At 41.5% G+C, this 18,446-nt stretch overlaps 1 protein-coding gene across 1 annotated transcript in view; it reads right to left on the bottom strand.

Annotated features, from left to right (window-relative positions):
- The window catches only part of LOC139451705 (myeloperoxidase-like), a 52,553-nt gene extending 35,038 nt beyond the window's left edge, over window positions 1–17,515 (bottom strand). Inside the window, exons 1-8 of the mRNA XM_071233024.1 lie at window positions 17,486–17,515; window positions 16,542–16,741; window positions 10,908–11,037; window positions 10,164–10,381; window positions 9,620–9,841; window positions 7,045–7,102; window positions 6,199–6,305; window positions 3,431–3,532 (exon numbers count right to left, since the gene is read on the bottom strand). Of these exons, the coding sequence (XP_071089125.1) occupies window positions 3,431–3,532; window positions 6,199–6,305; window positions 7,045–7,102; window positions 9,620–9,841; window positions 10,164–10,381; window positions 10,908–11,037; window positions 16,542–16,737 (1,033 nt within the window). The 5' untranslated portion in view covers window positions 16,738–16,741; window positions 17,486–17,515. The remainder of the gene's footprint in view (window positions 1–3,430; window positions 3,533–6,198; window positions 6,306–7,044; window positions 7,103–9,619; window positions 9,842–10,163; window positions 10,382–10,907; window positions 11,038–16,541; window positions 16,742–17,485) is intronic.
- Between the last annotated feature and the right edge of the window lie 931 nt (window positions 17,516–18,446).

Consider the following 18,446-nt stretch of genomic DNA (forward strand, 5'->3'; position numbering starts at 1 on the left):
CTTCCATTTATGGTCATATAGTGCTTTTGTAGATGATCTGTGAGCCCCCGCAATGGTCTTGACCGCTCGTTAAGAATAAGCCTTAGCTATCAATGATTTCTGTAAATGCGCATAGATTGAGTGTAAGAGCTGAGAGTGCGGTTGATGCAGAAGATCGACCCTTAGAGGTAGATGGTAAAACCTCCTGTCTGCAAGACGAGTGAGCGTTATGAACCAACTGCATGTTGACCAATAGGGCGCAACCAAAAGTAGAGTGAGGCGATTGGTCGTTGATATCATCTGTAGAACCCGATGTAGTATGCTGGTTGGGGGGAAAAGTGTAAGCATGTAGTCCTTCCCATGGGATTGCTAACGCATCGTGGTCGCAGGTTAGGGGGTCTGGGATTTGAGACATGAATTGGGACAGCTGAGTATTCAAGCGGGTTGCAAAGATATCGACGTCGGAAATTAATGGGCAGATCCAATAAAAAATCATGGGATGAAGTCGCCATTGAGTGGGAGATGGTTTGTCGGGTCGGGACAGGGAGTCGGCTATTATGTTGACGATGCGGGGAATATGTCTTGCTTGAACTTGAATGTTGAGTGAGTCGATCAGTTTGAAGAAGTCGAGCGCTAGAGATAGTAGTGATGTTGACTTGGTTGATCCCATCTTGTTTACTAGTATGTACCACACGACCGATAGGTTGTCTGACTGAATCATTAGTGTGGAGCACTGAAGGAGTGTCGACCAATGATACACTGCCACAATCACTGCTTTGAATTCTAGATCGTTGATGTGAAGCTGGCTTCTAGTGACCACCGCCCCGCCACTTGTAGGTCTTGACAACGGTTGAGGCGTCGACGAGCAGGTGGAGGGTCAGGGTGAATGCTTGCAAGGAGACTTCTTCGCAGACATTTTATGGAGTTAACCACCATTTGAGGTGTGGGTGTAGGTGGTTCGGAAGAGAAATTAGGACCTGACAATCGTCGTCCTGAAGGAAGGGATTGAGGGAGCACTGGATTGGCCGTAAGTGAAGTTGACCTCTCTTGGTGAGGGCTTGTGCTGATGTTAGGAGACCAAGAAGTTGTTGCTTATTTAGGTAAGGAAAGTGTTTGTTTGAGTGCCAATGGAACAAGGCGTTGGATTTTCTCCCAAAGATCTTGGGGTTCAAACATCTTGCCCAGAGAGGTCTCCGATGAACTGGAGACGTTGTGTTGGAATCGTTTCTGACTTTTTTGGTGTTAATGATCCAACCTAGTTGGTGAAGTAGGCATTGAGTGAAATCGGGGTGACAAAGTAGAGTGTTCGAATCGTTGTTGGCTTGAATGCAGTCGTCGATGTAGGTTTCGAAGACGATGCCTCGAGTGTGTAGGAGCTTGATGATGGATTTTGTGAGGCCAAAGAAATTCCAAATTGGAACACTCGCCATTGGTAGTGTTGGCCTGGAAACACAAAACGTAAAATTGGTGGTGCTCTTGGAGGATAGGGAAGTGGAAGCCTTGCATGTCTAGGCTGATCATGAAGTCGCCAGGATGAATAATCGTTCGTAATAGAGCGATTGATGTCATTTGAAAGTGTGGAGGAGTCTCTAGGCATACTTTGTTTAAGGTTTTCATGTTGAAGATCAGACGTAGTTGAGGACTGTCTTTCTTGGGAACCAGAAAAATTCGAGAATAGAACCCTGGTGACATTTACTGAGTGCCCAGACACTCTATTGCGTTTATTACAAGTTGAGACGGTTTGCATGTCGTCAGAGGTGTCCTGGCAAGAGGAAGAGGATAACCTGTTTGTAGGAGACGAGACACATATGGGTCGTCTAGGAGGGTCCAGTTAAAAGCGAACATGCCTAGTCTTCCGCCTACGGGAGACGAAAAAATCGGAATGGCTGCAGTCAGAAGGTCCCAGTCGTTCTGCTGTTGTAGTGAGTCATTTGGGGTTGGTGTCTCCTGACTTAGGAGAGTTGATGTTTCCTTTAGTCAATGAAGAGGAGACGATGCATCCGCCTGATTTCACTCCTCGCTGATGTTGGCGTGCTTGGCCATGGCCAAGAAAAGAAGCAGACCTATTACTAAAAAAACCTCTCTTAGGTCTTGTTGAGACGGAGTAAAGGTTGGTCGTCTTTGGTCTTTCCTTTGCTCTTCCAGTTGATTTCTCTTGAGACGAAGGAAATCAACAATGAAGTGTCAACAGGGAAGTGTCTCTTTGGACTTCATGGGCGACCTTCTGTATGCGCCCATCCCATGAGCAATGTTGTAACAGCCTAAGTCTATGAAGAGTAGTGATAGATCCCGCATGGTGGGCATGGAGGTCAAGTATAGCAGTCGTTTTATCCTGGATGAAGGTCACAGCACATCGAATACGGGATTCTTCCGAGGAAGATGCATGAGCTAAAGCATGAGATGCATGAGAGTGCTTCAGTGTCCGATAAAATAGAGGAGACCAATGGGAGGGTCCTTCAAACAGTGGTATCGAGGTGAACGAGATGCCTATCTTCCACTGAAGACGCAGAGCACGGACGCTTAGGATCTGATGTTGCGATGTCACTATTTAGTTTGGGAGCAATCGTAGACAAGCCATGAGTCCCTGCATCCGCCAATACAAAGCGTGGAGATTGAAGCTCCCTCGTCGTCTAACTAGATCATTGGATCAGTGGGATCCCTAGTATCCTTGCCCGCCAGTGAGTGTGATGGGGCCGATCTTGCTTTCTTGGTCTTAGAGAGACGATCTGACACCCGACGCAGACATTTATGCAGGTACAGTTTGAAGGATTCATCTGGTAGATCGGAGCAGAGCTCGCAATGCTCTAACAAACTGCATAATCCACGACAATCTGAACACTGGGAATGAGGGTCAGACTGAGAGAAAACACGTCGGCACAAAGTGTAGACAGGTCTCCATGTGGACTGCTCGTCCATTATGAAGAATAACTAAAAGTAAATTTGCAGGCAATAAGACGACAAAAATATGAAGATCGCTTGCAAGGGAAAAAAACTCAAAATGTATTCCTGTAATAACAACACGTCAGCACTGCGTGTCTATTTTAAGGAGAATGTGTTGACTGGGTTAGACACGTGATTAGTGCAAGAAAGTCAACCAGCATGCATAACGCGCATGACCCAGATCTGGGAAACGACCGTAGCAATGTGAGGTATGACAGGGTTAATTAACTTTAGAAGCTGGTAACTTTTATTTCATTTCCACTCAGAATCGAAAAAAGAAAGAGAAATGCATAGTGTGAGATAGGATAAGTTTAAACATTTATTGATACTTTGACACTTGTGAATCATCTGAATTGGTAAGGGTTTTCTTCTGTTTTGAGTTTGAATTATTTACGTTTAAGATGAAACTCATCTTATCTAAAGCTTCACTGGTGAATATGTACTAAAAGAGGCATTACAAAATTGGACCACATTAATTAGTCTGTCTGAATTGACCGTTCATATGTTCTACCGTCAACGAATGTCCGTAGTTTCTCCTGTTCCTCCTGTGACGACCCGTACACCTGGGAGGCGTCTATGTAGGCTGTGATCTGGTTCAGCTGTTCCACAGGAGCTGGAACAAGCATACAGTGTGCGAGCTCAGCCTATGTTACCGATTATAGATGAAAATCAAGCCTCGCTTTCACACAGGTTAAAAATAGATTCAATGCTAAGCCTCATAGTGACGTCACAACCCCTGTCACAGGAAGTGAAAAATCCTGGGCTCTACACCTACTTCATATAAACCTTTTATTACAAATCCTATAGGAACATGTTATGTTTTCAAATATTCGCCATGTCCACATATGTCAATTTATCAAATTAATACCAAAATATAACCAATCCATGCACTGTAGAGGCTGTGCGAACATGTTTATTGAAGTCACATGACCTCAAAATATTCTCGCACAGGTTAGAAGTCATTCACAAAAATATGGGTTCCATCCATCTTTAGGGGAGGAGGGGCCAATTCCGATGTTGCCTGCAATCACTGATCACTAAGCTTCCTATATCCAATAGGGGGAGCTACAACTATAAACATGTTTTTAATTAGATAAATTGAATTAAATTAGATAAATTGAAGTGACCAAGAAGTCCCACACAGAGCGGCCAGAAACAAATCTGGCACCTAACTGATAGAATCGCATGATAGTGACAGATATGTTACTTTAGGGCAGTTTAACACTATTTGTTTCAATTTGTGTTGACTGACATGTCATTGAGGGTCTAATTTGTGTGTCAGGGGTCTAAACTGATGGTTCACAGGTTGTGGTGTTTGACATTTGGTTCTTTATCATACTGAACAGACATTTGCGCTTAAATAAAGCAGAACTTAAATCTCAAATATGTATTGGTTTGTAAGTTTTAATAAGAAATAGTAACCCTCCACAGCACCGGAAGTAGTCAAGATTTTAGTCACGTAACCCCTTACAGTAAACTGATTGGCTCAAAACTATCGTCTGCTGTAGCAGTATACTACTGTTACTGTTGTGGTGGGTGATTAATTTTGGATTTTACCTTGGTTATTGCATTTTTATGCCAAATCATGGCTATATCTTGTGCTTCGACTGTTATTTTCTTGGCTCTCACATGGAATACCAGTCTTTTACTAACTATTTAACATGATGCAACTTCCAACTGACACCACTGGAGATGTGTCGAGAAATGTATGAATATATTGGAATTTTGACACCTCTTAAACTAATGAATTTTTAAGTGGAAAATATCAAGAGTACGTTTGTACAAATTAGGGTTGTGTGTGCATTGATATTATGTAGAACTTTTAAGGCTCATAGAATGTTGCATCTTGTGAATGTATGTGACATTATGCTATCAAAAAAGTCAGAACACAATAGAAACAAAAGGTGGAATGATATCGATGGTATTCCTCCTGAGAAGAAATGTAAGACAACGTATAATTATGGTAGCCCATGTAGTCCCTGTCGGGGGCATGGGTGGCCCAGTCGTCTAAGGCGCCGCGATTCGCTGTGCAGAGTTGCGTCCCTTGGGCATGCCAGAAACCTATCATTGTGGGTTCGAATCCCGGTTCGCCCCGATTATGTTTCTAGGTTTGTCAGCACCATACTCGTGGGTTTCACCGAAGTGGTAAACGTCTGAGACCTGCATCACTTCGGGCTTTCCTCCCACATTAAGCTGACACGCCGTGATATAGCTGGAATACTGTTAAAAGCGGCATTAAACCCAACTCACTCACTCATTGCAGTGCCTTTCGGGTATGCATACAGTTGAAAAGTTTTATCAAAGATGGTCGTCATCATGAAATGAATAAACCTTATTATCCTGGTGAAAAGTATTAATATTCAGTGAATATCTTTCGTAACATGGAAAACAAATATAAGTACAAAAACACAGTTATTTCAGTAGAAGCCTCTGTTTATCCTGTTGACAGAGACTAGAGAGTGAAAATTTCATCTGCTAGCAAATTATGTTCATTGTTTGTAGGTCGCACTTGAGAACGAGGCTTGTTTTTTACGGGAAAATATAGCAATTACAAAATTGAGGCTAATTTATAAGCTAATATATTGTCATTGGTACATCGAATATGTACTACTGTACCACAGGGGGCACGGGCAAGTTGATTCATGTGACAAATTCACAGAGCGATATATCCCTTAGGCTTGCCTGAATCCTTTATCGTGGGTTCGAATCTCAGATTCACCCTGATCCTTGGTTTGTCCTGACTCTTGTTTTGCCTGTGCTCCAGGAATTTACAAAAATGGTAAACGTTTAAGATATGCATCACTAAGGACTTCATCTCACACAAAGCTGACGAATCCTGATAAAATGAAATACTGTTCAAAACGGCGTAAAACCCAACTCACGCCACACACATTATGAGTGTAGTGGATGATGGCACTGGATAATGCTTGTACTCATTCTCTTCTCGTGTGGACTCAGTGAACTATTATTGGTTGCCTCATCTATGTGTAAACATGATATTTCCTGGACATTATCGAGGGCTTACACATGAAGAGTATTTAGTTATATGACAGCTTGCGGGGCTTTTCGAGGTATCCTGCTATTGAATAACCCACAACAACAGAAACGGTGTTACATTTTGATGACAAAACAGGATTCGAACCCATGACCAGCTGGGCCGACACGACTATAGGACTGTGTACTGGCTTAGACGACTACACCACTAATCTCAAAATCAATACTGTTACCACGATTTATTTAACGTTATGACTTACAAAATAATTATGTGTGTCATATTACCTGCTTCGCAATGTTCGTTCGCTACTTGAACCGAGCGCACGAAATTCATGCAGGTGGACTTGAAGTGTCTATCGGGTTGGGGAATGTCGATGGGGAAGCACTCGGGTCTGAAAAGAGCAAAATACTGATGCTACAGTGTAACACAAGATCAACGTGGGTGATAGCAATATGTGTTGAACAACAATTTTAAATAATGTGATGGCTTGGTCGACATAATAACATTGAATGCATTGTGTAAATACAATTTTCCATTGCCCTATAAAATAAGAGGCCATGTTGAACAAAATTAAAAGAATTCCCAGTTCACCTGCTGAGGTAAGAGCACTTAGTTTGGAATCCATCGCAATTTAATTATCATAGAATTACTATCGCGAGAAATGTACATAATGCTTTTTCTCATAAATTATTGTTCGAAATATGCATACGTCCTCACTGTCGCGTCGATCCTGTTCGCGATCTCGAGGACGTTTGTTTTGAACAAAGTTGTACAGCAGGTAAAAACATACTGTTTAGCGTTTTTGTCGTGATCGTTGGTATTGGGATGTTATTATTGAAAAGTTGTATGCTTCATTAAAAACTATTTCCAATGACACCATATGCAATAATAATGTGTTCTAATAAAACAAATATCGTTGATCACGAAGGCCAACAATATCACACTATATATATTCTGTACCATGTTCTTCATTCAGTCTTGCTTGACAACGGTATAAGGTTTTCAACCGAAACGTCGCTTTTTTGCAGTAATTCAAGAAGTTGTTATCCATAAAATGTGTCTACTTTAACATCATACGTAATGTAAACAAAGACAATTTAATAGGAAAGATATAAATGTAATTTTCCCACCTTTTCCCCAGATGATCTTTGTGAAAATCGCAGCATCCAATAGAACCGCCATACGCACCTGCAACGATTTATTATCTTGTTTATTACACGTGCTTATGATATACATGTAGTTGGAACAATACAATGTACTCTGGTTTAAGCAGAGATTTCTTCTGTGCGGCGTCAGGCAATAAAAAATTACCTTTTATGCAAATTGTATGAATGGCGGGTGCTACCGGTTGGGCAGGACATGCTTACCATTTTCGAGAACACTTGATTTTCATATAATTTCCATAGCTATTTTGTCCGTAAGCCAAACGGAATCTGTTTCGGCAGAAAATCTTTGCTGGTTATTATCTTGCAATGACAATTTATATTTATGGAAACCGTAATGGAAATGGCTTGTCCGGTCTGTATTTTTATTTACTGATTAGAATGAAAAATGTAGCAAAGAGGCGTTAGGTGATCCTTGCAGGGTCAGGGTGGTTAGGCTCATCATCAGTTCAGGGCCCTTTCCCCTAGCCTGTGCACGCAGCCCAGACAGCGAATGGAACTTCTCCCAGGAAGCCGTGCCTTGTCAAGCCCACATAGAACTTTTCGGACAATGTGAAGACTCCCTAACACTGTTGCCTTCTGCATTACCCAGATTGTCAGATGAGTTGTATTCCTGGTAGCAAACCCGGGTACTCCTCCAATGTCAATCAACAGATTGGGAGGTACCAAACCGAAGGCAACGTGAACAATGGGGAGTCGGACAGCTTGGCCCTTGAGATGTAAGCGTGACATTTCAAAAGTGAGGTCTGCATATATTCCTTGTTTTTCCTGAATCTTGCCATCACATAAGAGTCAAAAGAGACAGAATATTCAATAATTTAAATAATTTTCGTTGGATTTTTCAAAAAGGACAAGGTCAGGTTTGTTGGCCTGGATACGTCTGAGGCAGTATACTTTTTTAAGGTAAAAATGCATCCCAAAACCTTAGAAAATTATACCAAAGTAAACCTTGAATTTGATGGTTATAGTTTTAAAAACGATGGAGACAGAAAGTCGGAGTGTCGGTGCAAACAAGCAGGAAATCAATAGGGCGATGACAGTGGTAGGTTATTTCCGGTGGTGTTTCCGCCAATTAATCAAAAGACATCTTTTAATCGGTCACACGGTAATTTTCCGATCACGACACAAACACGAGTTCATGGTATGATATTGTTCTTAAACAATTAAAATGATATTTGAAGACATATGACAAAGATAGGTCAGGCCCGAACACTATAAAATGATACCGTCAACATTAGGAGAGGAGAGCGCGGTTTGCAGTCGATCGAGTCGAATCCCGATCCTTTTAAGTTCTCCCAATTTAGTGAAGAGCCTGGCCGGTCTGATCCTGTCGTGTATTGATAGATGGACTGAGAGTAAGTAAAACTAATGTGAGTATAAAGCTGGTGTTGCGTTTTTTTATTATGCGAGTATAAATGCTGATGGAGACAATTCGGAGTAAGCGTCGTTATACCAATCACTCCTTGACTGAGCAGAGCCGATGCTGACAAGGCGAGTTGCAAAGTTATGGCTTAACTGACCATGATGCCAAGGAATGGCAATACTTTTAGTAACTGTAGTAGGGTCCCACTTGACACCCGAAAGCAGTTACGACAATACTGGTCTATTCCAAAGAATTTTGTATTTATCATTTTCCATGAAGCCCTCTACATATTCTTGGTCTTTCCGTGGATAGACCTTTGTCACAGGCATTGCAAAGATGGAAATAAAATACTCCATTTTGTCGCTTAATATACTGTGTTGGTGTCCACTGACAATGTATTGGACAGTCTCATTAAATGCATTGCATAATCTACATTTCATATTAACTTTTGATGCAAAATCGGTTGGACGGATTCGAGTTTGAAGTGACAGAAAGCCTTCTCTTTCACTTTTCAGGCGACCCGAGTTCATCCAAGCGAAGGACTCTGCAGGGTCGCTGAACTTCTCAACACATCGCACGTCAATTCGATGAAGTGGTCGTTCTGAGTGCTTTCCTTTGAGAAACTAAGCCGATGCCGATTTGATATGGCACTTCGCTCGGTTGACATTTATTTCTGTACCGTCCAGCAGTACAGAACCATCAACAAAATCAACATTTTTTATCATTACTTTTATTATTAAAAGGTGGTTACACATTTATTTAAACATATTTTCAAGATCGATAGAATTCTGTTCTTCAGCTGCCGTATTTCATGTTTTATTCCAGATCAAGAATCATATGATTCAGAAATGAATATTATTTTCATATTCCTACCCGGACAGAAGTACAGCCGAAACGTGTTCTACTTCAGTTGTCTAGATTTTGTTGTCATATTTATGCATGTTAAAAAATTAGTTTGCCTCAAATAGTTAGAAACATGCAGAAAAGAAAACGTTTTTCTAAAAGTCTTTTAAAAATTCTTTTAAAAAGAAGTTCAACAAATAAGGATGTATATGTTATGGTAGCGTTCGGAAATGAAGAAAACAATCATGTGGAAAAATATTTTCCACAAGCTTTTTCTGTTACCTCCAGACAGTTGCTGTGTTCGAGTGCTGGAGTGCAACATGAGTTCCTACTTACCACTTTTCCCTTTCTCTCTCTCGTCCTCTGACGCTTTGAGCTTCTGTGATGGTGTGCTGGTGATGTCATGATCCAGGAACTGACCCCACTGCATCAACATGTGGGTGTATTTCTCGTTGAGGTCGGAGTCTTTTGACGGGGTGTGGACAGTCGTGCTGACCCGGCGGGCACTTGGTAACTTTGAAGGCGACTTATGGGATTGTTCTCGAGGGGAAGATATATCTAAAACAGATTCCCGATTAATGAAACCGATATAAAGAACGGAATGATGAGATGACAAGGACCTTGGCATCCCAAATATGTATCGTGCTAGATCAGACGTGGTATGATGCAGGTCCTACACGAATACCACTTTTATGAAATCTGGTTATGGTGCTGACAAACATAGAAAGTTTATTGTGGCGATAATGGGTTTCAAACTCACGATATTAGTTTTCTGGCACGCAAAATGGACACACCTTCGCGCATAGAATTACGGTGCCTTAGACGACTGAGCCACCTATACCCCAATTTTATTTCGAAAGTGTAATGTGAACGAATTTACGGTCATCATAAGCGGGATCCAGCCATCGCCTCATTGGAATGGATGCCTTGCCCCAGGTTGTATGCTTGAGGTTGTTGCAAGAACCATCAGCGGTTCGGTAGTGGGCGGAGGATTTACACTGTTCTTCGAATTCATGGCTATAACCGCACTCGAGCTCGAGCTCTGGGCCGAAACCTTTCTTCAACACAAAGGGCACGGACTCCTGTGGTACTTTCGCTCTGCAATAGTAAACCATATAACCATTCATTTCCATGAATTACCTGCACATAAGGCTGCATTGAACAGACTTTTATTTATCACAGCTTATTATTATTAGGGAACACTACTGATACATATCATAGGCATGCTTGCCGTAAAAGGCGACTATGCTTGTCGTAAAAGGCGACTAACGCGATCGGGTGGTCAGGTTCGCTGACTTGGTTGATGCATGTCATCGATCCCAATTGCGTGGATCGATGCTCATGATATTAATCACTGGATAAAGCCGGATTCGTATAATTGAGTCTGCTTTTAGCAGAGATTTCTTATGATAAAGGAAAGGAATTTGTTGCTTTTATTTTTTTTATTTAAATGAGAAAGCAAAGGGATTTCACTGGATCAATCGGTTTTAAGATATCATGTCCAGTGATGAATACACGCGTTGTTTCGGTTTATGAATCGAAGCGTCCTGTACTTTTAAATGTGTCTACGCTAACTACATGGTTTCAAATGGTATAAAGGTCGTCAATTCTAAAGCATGCTTACTCCTTTAGCATCTCCGTAACTAGGAGCACATTGAAGCGATGGTTGTTTCCTTTGATAATACTCTCAGGTGCTGTGAATGTGAACTTGTTGTGCTGGTCCGTTGTTGAGCCAGGTTCTGACGCAGATAGGTCTGTGGAGAGAAATATTCATGAATCCACATCATGCTATTTGGAGTGATTGAGTGTGTGAGTATGGTTTTACGCCACTTTTCGCAATATTCCAGCAATATCATGGTGGGGAACACCAGAAAGGGGCTTCTCAACCCATGTCGGGAATCGAACCCGGGGCTTCGACGTGACAAGCGAACGCTTTAACCACTAGGCTACCCCAGCGCCCCCATGTTATTTGGAAGAAGCAGTGAACACTTTCAGGTGTCAGGCCATTGTTTTAAATTATTAAAACAGATATATAAACAACTCATTGTATAACGTTCACAAAACGGTACCGAGAAGCAATATTTTCTTTAATCTGACAAGTTGTTGATCCTAACGAGTTTATGTACTGTAAATGAATTATTCTCTTTTTTAAAAGTTTGATTTCACCTTTTAAAATGATCTTTAAAAATCATCAATTGCCATGGCTTTTTCAAAAGTTTGCAATGAAAAGAACAAGCACTACAAAGAATAGTAATCCACTGTGACAAACATTCGAAATATACTTTAAAAAATGACTTGCCGCACAATTTGCACATATTAAGGGTCTTGACATAAAAGAATATTCACGTCACTAGGTACATGTGCTACAGAAGTATACAAATATCGTTATTGTTTTCTGTGTTTTCTAATGTTTGCAATAATCATATATGCTGTACATATAAGTCACGGTTTCCAAAACAATTGAAACATTGCATTACCGGCTTTAGATTTATAATGTTTCAAACGCACCTACATTTTCGGTGATAGGTGAACGGTTGACTGCCATATTGGTAGCAATTAGCATCTATATTTGGGTACGAGTATTGATCTTGGGTTGAAATTTGAAAAGCCGTGTGTCCATTGACCTGTGTCCCATTTGGCTTGCAATTCTGGGACTGTGAAGGCTTTGCTTTTGCTTTTTAGATGTCTGGTTTATTAAAGGGAATAGACTGTACCTTCGCCATGTCTAGAGCTAGCTTCGCCAGTGTGTCTGCTTTTTCATTTTCATGAATTTAAGTACAATGCTTCATAGAAAAAAGGAAAAGTCTCACAAGAAAGAATAATGAGATGTTTACCGAAACGCGAATACTAGACGCCACTGAAGAAATAGTACCTTTCGCACATTGTTTTCTCACAGAATAGTGAATTTTGATATGTAAATTTGTCATTGTTGAAAGAAAGAGGGGTATATTTTAAGTATATTTATCCCCTTCATACGAAGCAACATACAGTGTACAAACGATCATTGTTTAATTGTGAATAGGAGAAAGTCTAAGGGTTAAAGAATGGGTTCGCTTTGCTTAGGACGTGCGCAGTCGATCTCAACCGTGAACGGTGCCTGGCTTGCCAGTGTGCAAAGGGAAGTTCGGGCTTGTTCGATATAGCGTGATCGTCTCTGGGACATTCACTCTAACAGACACTTTATGTACCTCTTTTCATATAGTCTCCGCTCCGATTTAACAACCTTTGAAATTGATAAACAGGACTAAAGTTAACATAAACCCTATTTACGCGCCGCTTTCGATGTTTTGAACACGACGTTTGCATTAACGATGTTACGATCTGCAAAGGTCAACCTACCCATGAGACTAACACATGAGACTTAAGAATGGCTGAGAGTGAGTTTAATCTTAAGGCTTTGAATATTGTGAATGCGAAACGCATGGGGGACACTCCTCACATGTTCATGGAGATTATAGTTTGCTATGCTCAGCGTTTTGATATAATCAAATAGCTAATAGTATACAGCTGCACTATGAACAAATATCACTTGTACAAATGTTTTTAAGTGCAGACTGAGTGTAATAGTGTGTCTCAAACAAAAATCGAGAACGAGAGAAATAAGTGAGTCCAGACAGCTTCAACCTGAACAGGTTGTTGTTGGCGTGGCATGCATTCTTGCATTTATATTTGAAAATCATTTTATAATCCTTTGTATCCAATAATAAATTTAAATCATAAGATTTCAAAGGCACATTCACTGAAAGATCTGGGCGACAATATCTTGATCTGGTGTCAATTCTTTACATGAAAACAAATTTGATATTCTTTTGGGACGGTTACATTTCCATTGCTAAAGACGTCACTTTTCCGGAGATCAAATGTTCTAAAGCAAATAGGGCTTCTTTTGTTAGATAAAATGAGCGTATCCAAACGGCGCCTATCCTTTTCTTCTCTTCCAACTTGTGACTGCACAACATATAAAATATCAATAGTAGTCCTATCGGCGTTGTAGTCGTAGTTTAACTTGAAATTAGCTCTTAGGGGAATCAAGGACAAAATCGACATCACTGTCCCGGAACGTTTTATGCACAGCATGTAAACAATAAACAACAAATACACAATGAGCGGAATACCTGCTCTGACAACAGAAACACAGCGATGAGCGGACATGAGGTGAGCGGAGCAACAGCTCAACCTCAGGACGTTTCCTACTAGCGGCCCATCCTGCTCGAGGTCGTCCCTACACCAGCACTCGGAATACCAAGCCTGACTAACGCCCTAGTAACTGTGTAATGGTAACACATATATAGTAATGAACAACAATGGAAAGACAATGACGTTGCTCTGGACATGGGACTTCTGGGGGTGACGGACCAACACAGCTCAGGGGATGAACAATTAAGGCAATAAATGTCATACTATAAATAACAGTAATTAACAGGAAGTGATATAGTGTCTGACAGTCAATATACAATGAAATGTTGGTGAGGATTAACAACGGGTAATAGCGCCTAATACATAATGACAATTAAGTTATGGAAACATGCACATGTCATGGCTAAAGGGTAATTAGTCTTTGGAATCAAATGTTCCTCAGACAATGGTTGACGTAAATCAGTTGCTATGACATTACCGTTAATGACGCGATTACCCAAGTGAACAAGAAGTAATATAATATTAATACATGAACATGCAGGTCGTGAGAACCGATTCTGGAACTCCTCAACTTCTCAACTGATCTCAAGCGTGTTCACTACTTAATATTTAATACTTGGAACAATTTAGTAATAGTAAGAGTGTCAAGTTTGAAAACTAAAGTGTTAAAAAAAAGTATTTGCGTTTGCTCTGTGTTCATACCTGTGTTTTTGTACGTATGCTTAATGGAGTTTTTACGCCAAGGGGACAATCCATGGCACCAAAACACACACAATCACTCTAAGGACAAAGTGTCAATGGCGAACAGCTGTCATAGTGCAAAATATGCTCTTCAAAAAAAGAAACGCAATACGGATATTTTGGGCCATAAAAGCAAAATTAGCAGACCAAGAGGTGCAAAATGAAGAGGTTAAATGTGTTACAGTGTCAGTGACAAATTTTCCCGGATCAAAATGATCACAACAAGGACATACAAACCATTAGTCGGGAAAGACGTTCGATTCGGAAAAACGTACCCAGTGCATTAACAACTGGGCCTTTGAGCTGCACGTGCAGCAGCACTATGAACGGTATGAAAGTCAAGGTTTTCTTATTGCCTGGCATCTGCGTCAATCGAACAGTGACAGTTCAACAACATGACAAGATTAACAGAAGTGCAAAGCAACAACGTCATTGGCCGCTTGCAAGCAGGGGAATCTCGATCAGCTGCAGACAGGGTTTACAATGTAGCGCCCAGCACCATCACAAGGCTATGGGGTCGGTTTCAAGAACATGGGTAAACACTTCATCGGCCAAGGTCGGGACGACCAAGAGTAACCACCCCCACCCAAGATTGGTACATCCGACTGCGCCACCTACGTGAAAGGACGACCACAGCCACCTCAGACTCATCCCAAATACCCGGACTGCGTCTGAAACCGTTTAAGAGCAGCAGGTCTGCGAGAAAGACGTCCTGTTCAACGCGTCATATTGAGTCGACAACATCGTCAACAACGACTGCATTGGTGTCGTCAAGACAAGGTATGTACTCAACTGCGATTGAGATATGTCAGGTTCAAGATTTCCCCTCCGTCGAGGGGATGGAAGAGCACGGGTCTACAGAACGTTACGCCGGAAACTGGGTACAGGAGGACAGGTTTGGTGGGGCTAGCGTTATGATGTGGGCGGCTATCTCTCATCACGGCAGGATAGGTTTGGTCCATATCCAGGGCAATCTTACGGCTCAGCGATACATCAACGAAATTATCCTACCACTCGTCCTCCCAATTGCAGCCAACGGCAACGGTGTATTCCAGCAGGACAACGATCGACCGCATACAGCACGGATCACAAGAGCCTGTCTACACAACAACAACGTTGATGTTCTCCCCTGGCCCTCCAGATCCCCGGATTTGAACCCGATAGAACACCTGTGGGATGAATTGGATAGACGGCTACGCCGACGTCAACCACAACCCCAGACGTTGCAGCAGTCTGCGTTAACGTTGAAGGCCGAGTGGGCTACCATTCCCCAGGATGTGATTCGCATACTCGTCTCTTCCATGGGCAAGAGATGTCAGGCCGCTACCGATTCCAACGAGGGGACATACGTGTTATTGATGGTAGCTGACCTTCACCTTGGACTTTTCCTATGTACCGATAACTGAGATGGCTACAATCACCAAGTGTTCTCTCCACAACATTTTGGCTCAATACCTTGTACGGTTCCTCGTATAAATGTATTTTCCTACCTCACACAAATATTGCTTTGTGTTTCTTTTTTTTAGAGTATACTTTAAAATATTTCATTAAAACCTCTGAATCATTTATCCAATATACGTAAATGTTTCAATATGATTAAAGGGGAAATAAAGCCTATCTCCTTTGTCTGTGTAATATATTCAGCAAATTTTCGAAACATTCCCTGAAATGATAAGCCCATTCGGGGCAGGACCGTTCATCCACAGTTAATGCCTCCTTACATGTACGTCTCAGGAAACCTGACCAACAAGAGGCCAACACAGATCATCGACAGGACAGGACCGATTATGGCTAATCGTAGCGTCGGTTACGACGGCCGCATCGCCAAAAACTACGTTGACAATGTAGAATCGCCGTTCGACTTCCTGTATGTGTGCAAGTGGCAGAACGGGTCTCTGCATGTTTCCGGAATATGTTTTGCTGTATTTACATCCATAAAAAAACTACTTTGGAATATAACACTGTCACTATAATAGAACTCTATCATCACTGTAACGTCATACTGCTGTTGTGTGTCGCCTTTGAGTACAGTGTACTTTAAAGTTTTCATCTGAAGAGCCGTTGAGCGGCGAAAGATCTTGCGTGCAATGAAGGGGTTTTGACAAGCACGAATGTTTGGACTCAGTTTTTGTATATATTTATATACCAATGGGAGTCTCATATATGTGTGCATTCAAAACATACACTCAACAAAAATGTCAAGAGGAATAAATTGGCAACTATAACTAATAACAATATCAACGGTTTTACTGACCACGCCCTGAAGCTGATGTATGAAGGCGACACCTCTTGTAGACCTGACATTCATTCGACCTAAGGCTTTCGTGATACACGTCAAAAGATGTCAACCTACTATTTAACCCTGTAAAGTGTATCTTACCAAATTCCGCAAAGACACTTTCTTTACTCCGTTCTTCCTCAAGCTGAACTTTTGCCCGAGCAACAGCTGCTTCCTGTTGTTGTGAACTGAGCCTGATTTCCCCAGTGTTGACGTTGAGGGAGGACAATGCTGCAGTTTTAGCCACCATCAACAGCAGAATCAGCTGCGAACTAAGCGCTGCCGGCTTCAACATCATGATTCTACACAATGACAATAGAAGACCTTTTAAACCTAAAGTAGATGCCAGTTGCATGATTCTTTAAATATGGTACGGCTTCCTGGTACGAATGCATTTTTTTACATATGACTGTATACACTATGCATGATAATCCATGCTTTTATCTAATGTACAGAGTCCGATATCTATCATGCATAAATATATGGTTTGTTTTCAAACAGCATTGTGCATTTACGGGTGCACATTTTCATAAATTTGAGTGAGTGAGTATGGTTTTACACCGCTTTGAGCAATATTGCAGCAATATCACGGCGGGGGACACCAGAAATGGGCTTCACACATTGTACTCATGTCGGGAATTGAACCCGGGTCTTCGGCGTGACGAGCGAACGCTTTAACCACTAGGCTACCCGACTGCCCCTCATAAATTTGAATGATGCAGACCGGGGTCGATAGGTTGACAAGCTCCTGCCAAATACTTATTTTAAATGTTTACATAGAATGTCCTTAAAAAATTACATAATAAGTTATGCAATAATAATGTAATAACAGCTATGTTTTGACTTTCAAAATGCAAAGCCTTTTAACGTCTACCTGTATGACAAATACATTGTCACAAGCACAGAATTATCTATTACTGGAAATGCCAATATCCCGCTTAGCAGCATGTAGGTAAAAAATTAACAATATGTTAATTATTTATTCCAATGCTGATAAAGTAAAATGCATGTACACTAACGCAGACTCACTCCTCGGTAAAACTTACCTCAGACAGATCAACTCTTGTGCGTGTTGTCTCTGACAGTAGTCTTCTTTCAATGGCCTCTCACTTGCGTTGTGGTGCTCTATATCTTGACAACCGTTGACGTTGACGATTCTCTCAGCGACAAATCAGCGAGAAGAGGAAGTAAGCTGCAAACTACATACGTGGACAATGTGCGTCAAATGATTAAGGGACACGGAGATAGCTGGTACAAATATATAAGCTTACATCGAATATACCTCAAAATGTCTTCAAGTTTCTCATAAGAGACAAAGCAATTGTTTCAGGATCTGTTGTTTCAGTAGGTTTGCCGAACTTCAAATGAAGTAAAATGTCGAATGACCTTAAGCCCAATCCCCCGTCTACATAGAGAATGTAACACCTCGACAGTGCATCGACATACCTAGAAATGTAATCCTAGCGGACAAGGGCTTTAGACGACTGAATTAACACATGCAGATCCGATAGAAAGTTTACATTTGTTGACTAGTATGATATCTAAAATGGATAGAAATGAGCAGGTCACTGTAACTTGATAATGCCGTCATATTGCTTGAGACCCGTGAAGATCCGGGGTAGAATAGGTCTTCAGCAACCCATGCTTGCCGTAAAAGGCGACTATGCTTGTCGTAAGAGGCGACTAACGGGATCGGGTGGTCAGACTCGCTGACTTGGTTGATGCATGTCATCAATCCCAATTGCGTGGATCGATGCTCATGACATCAATCACCGGGTTGTCTGGTCCGGACTCGATTATTTACAGACCGCCGTCATATAGCTGGAATATTGCTGAGTGCGGCGTAAAACAACAAACCAACCAATCAACACATTTGACACGAGGTGGATTGTGCTTGAAGAGGGAAAGCGGCCCGTCAACACATTACATTTAAGTAGCCTTTCAAAGTCTGATGCTTGTCTATGTATTGGACCAGCCTGGTACACATCTCAGAGACAGGAACAGGTG

The sequence above is a fragment of the Haliotis cracherodii genome, unplaced genomic scaffold (genome assembly GCF_022045235.1).
Source record: "Haliotis cracherodii isolate W230 unplaced genomic scaffold, xgHalCrac1.p SCAF_9, whole genome shotgun sequence".
NCBI classification, from domain to species: Eukaryota; Metazoa; Mollusca; class Gastropoda; order Lepetellida; family Haliotidae; genus Haliotis; species Haliotis cracherodii.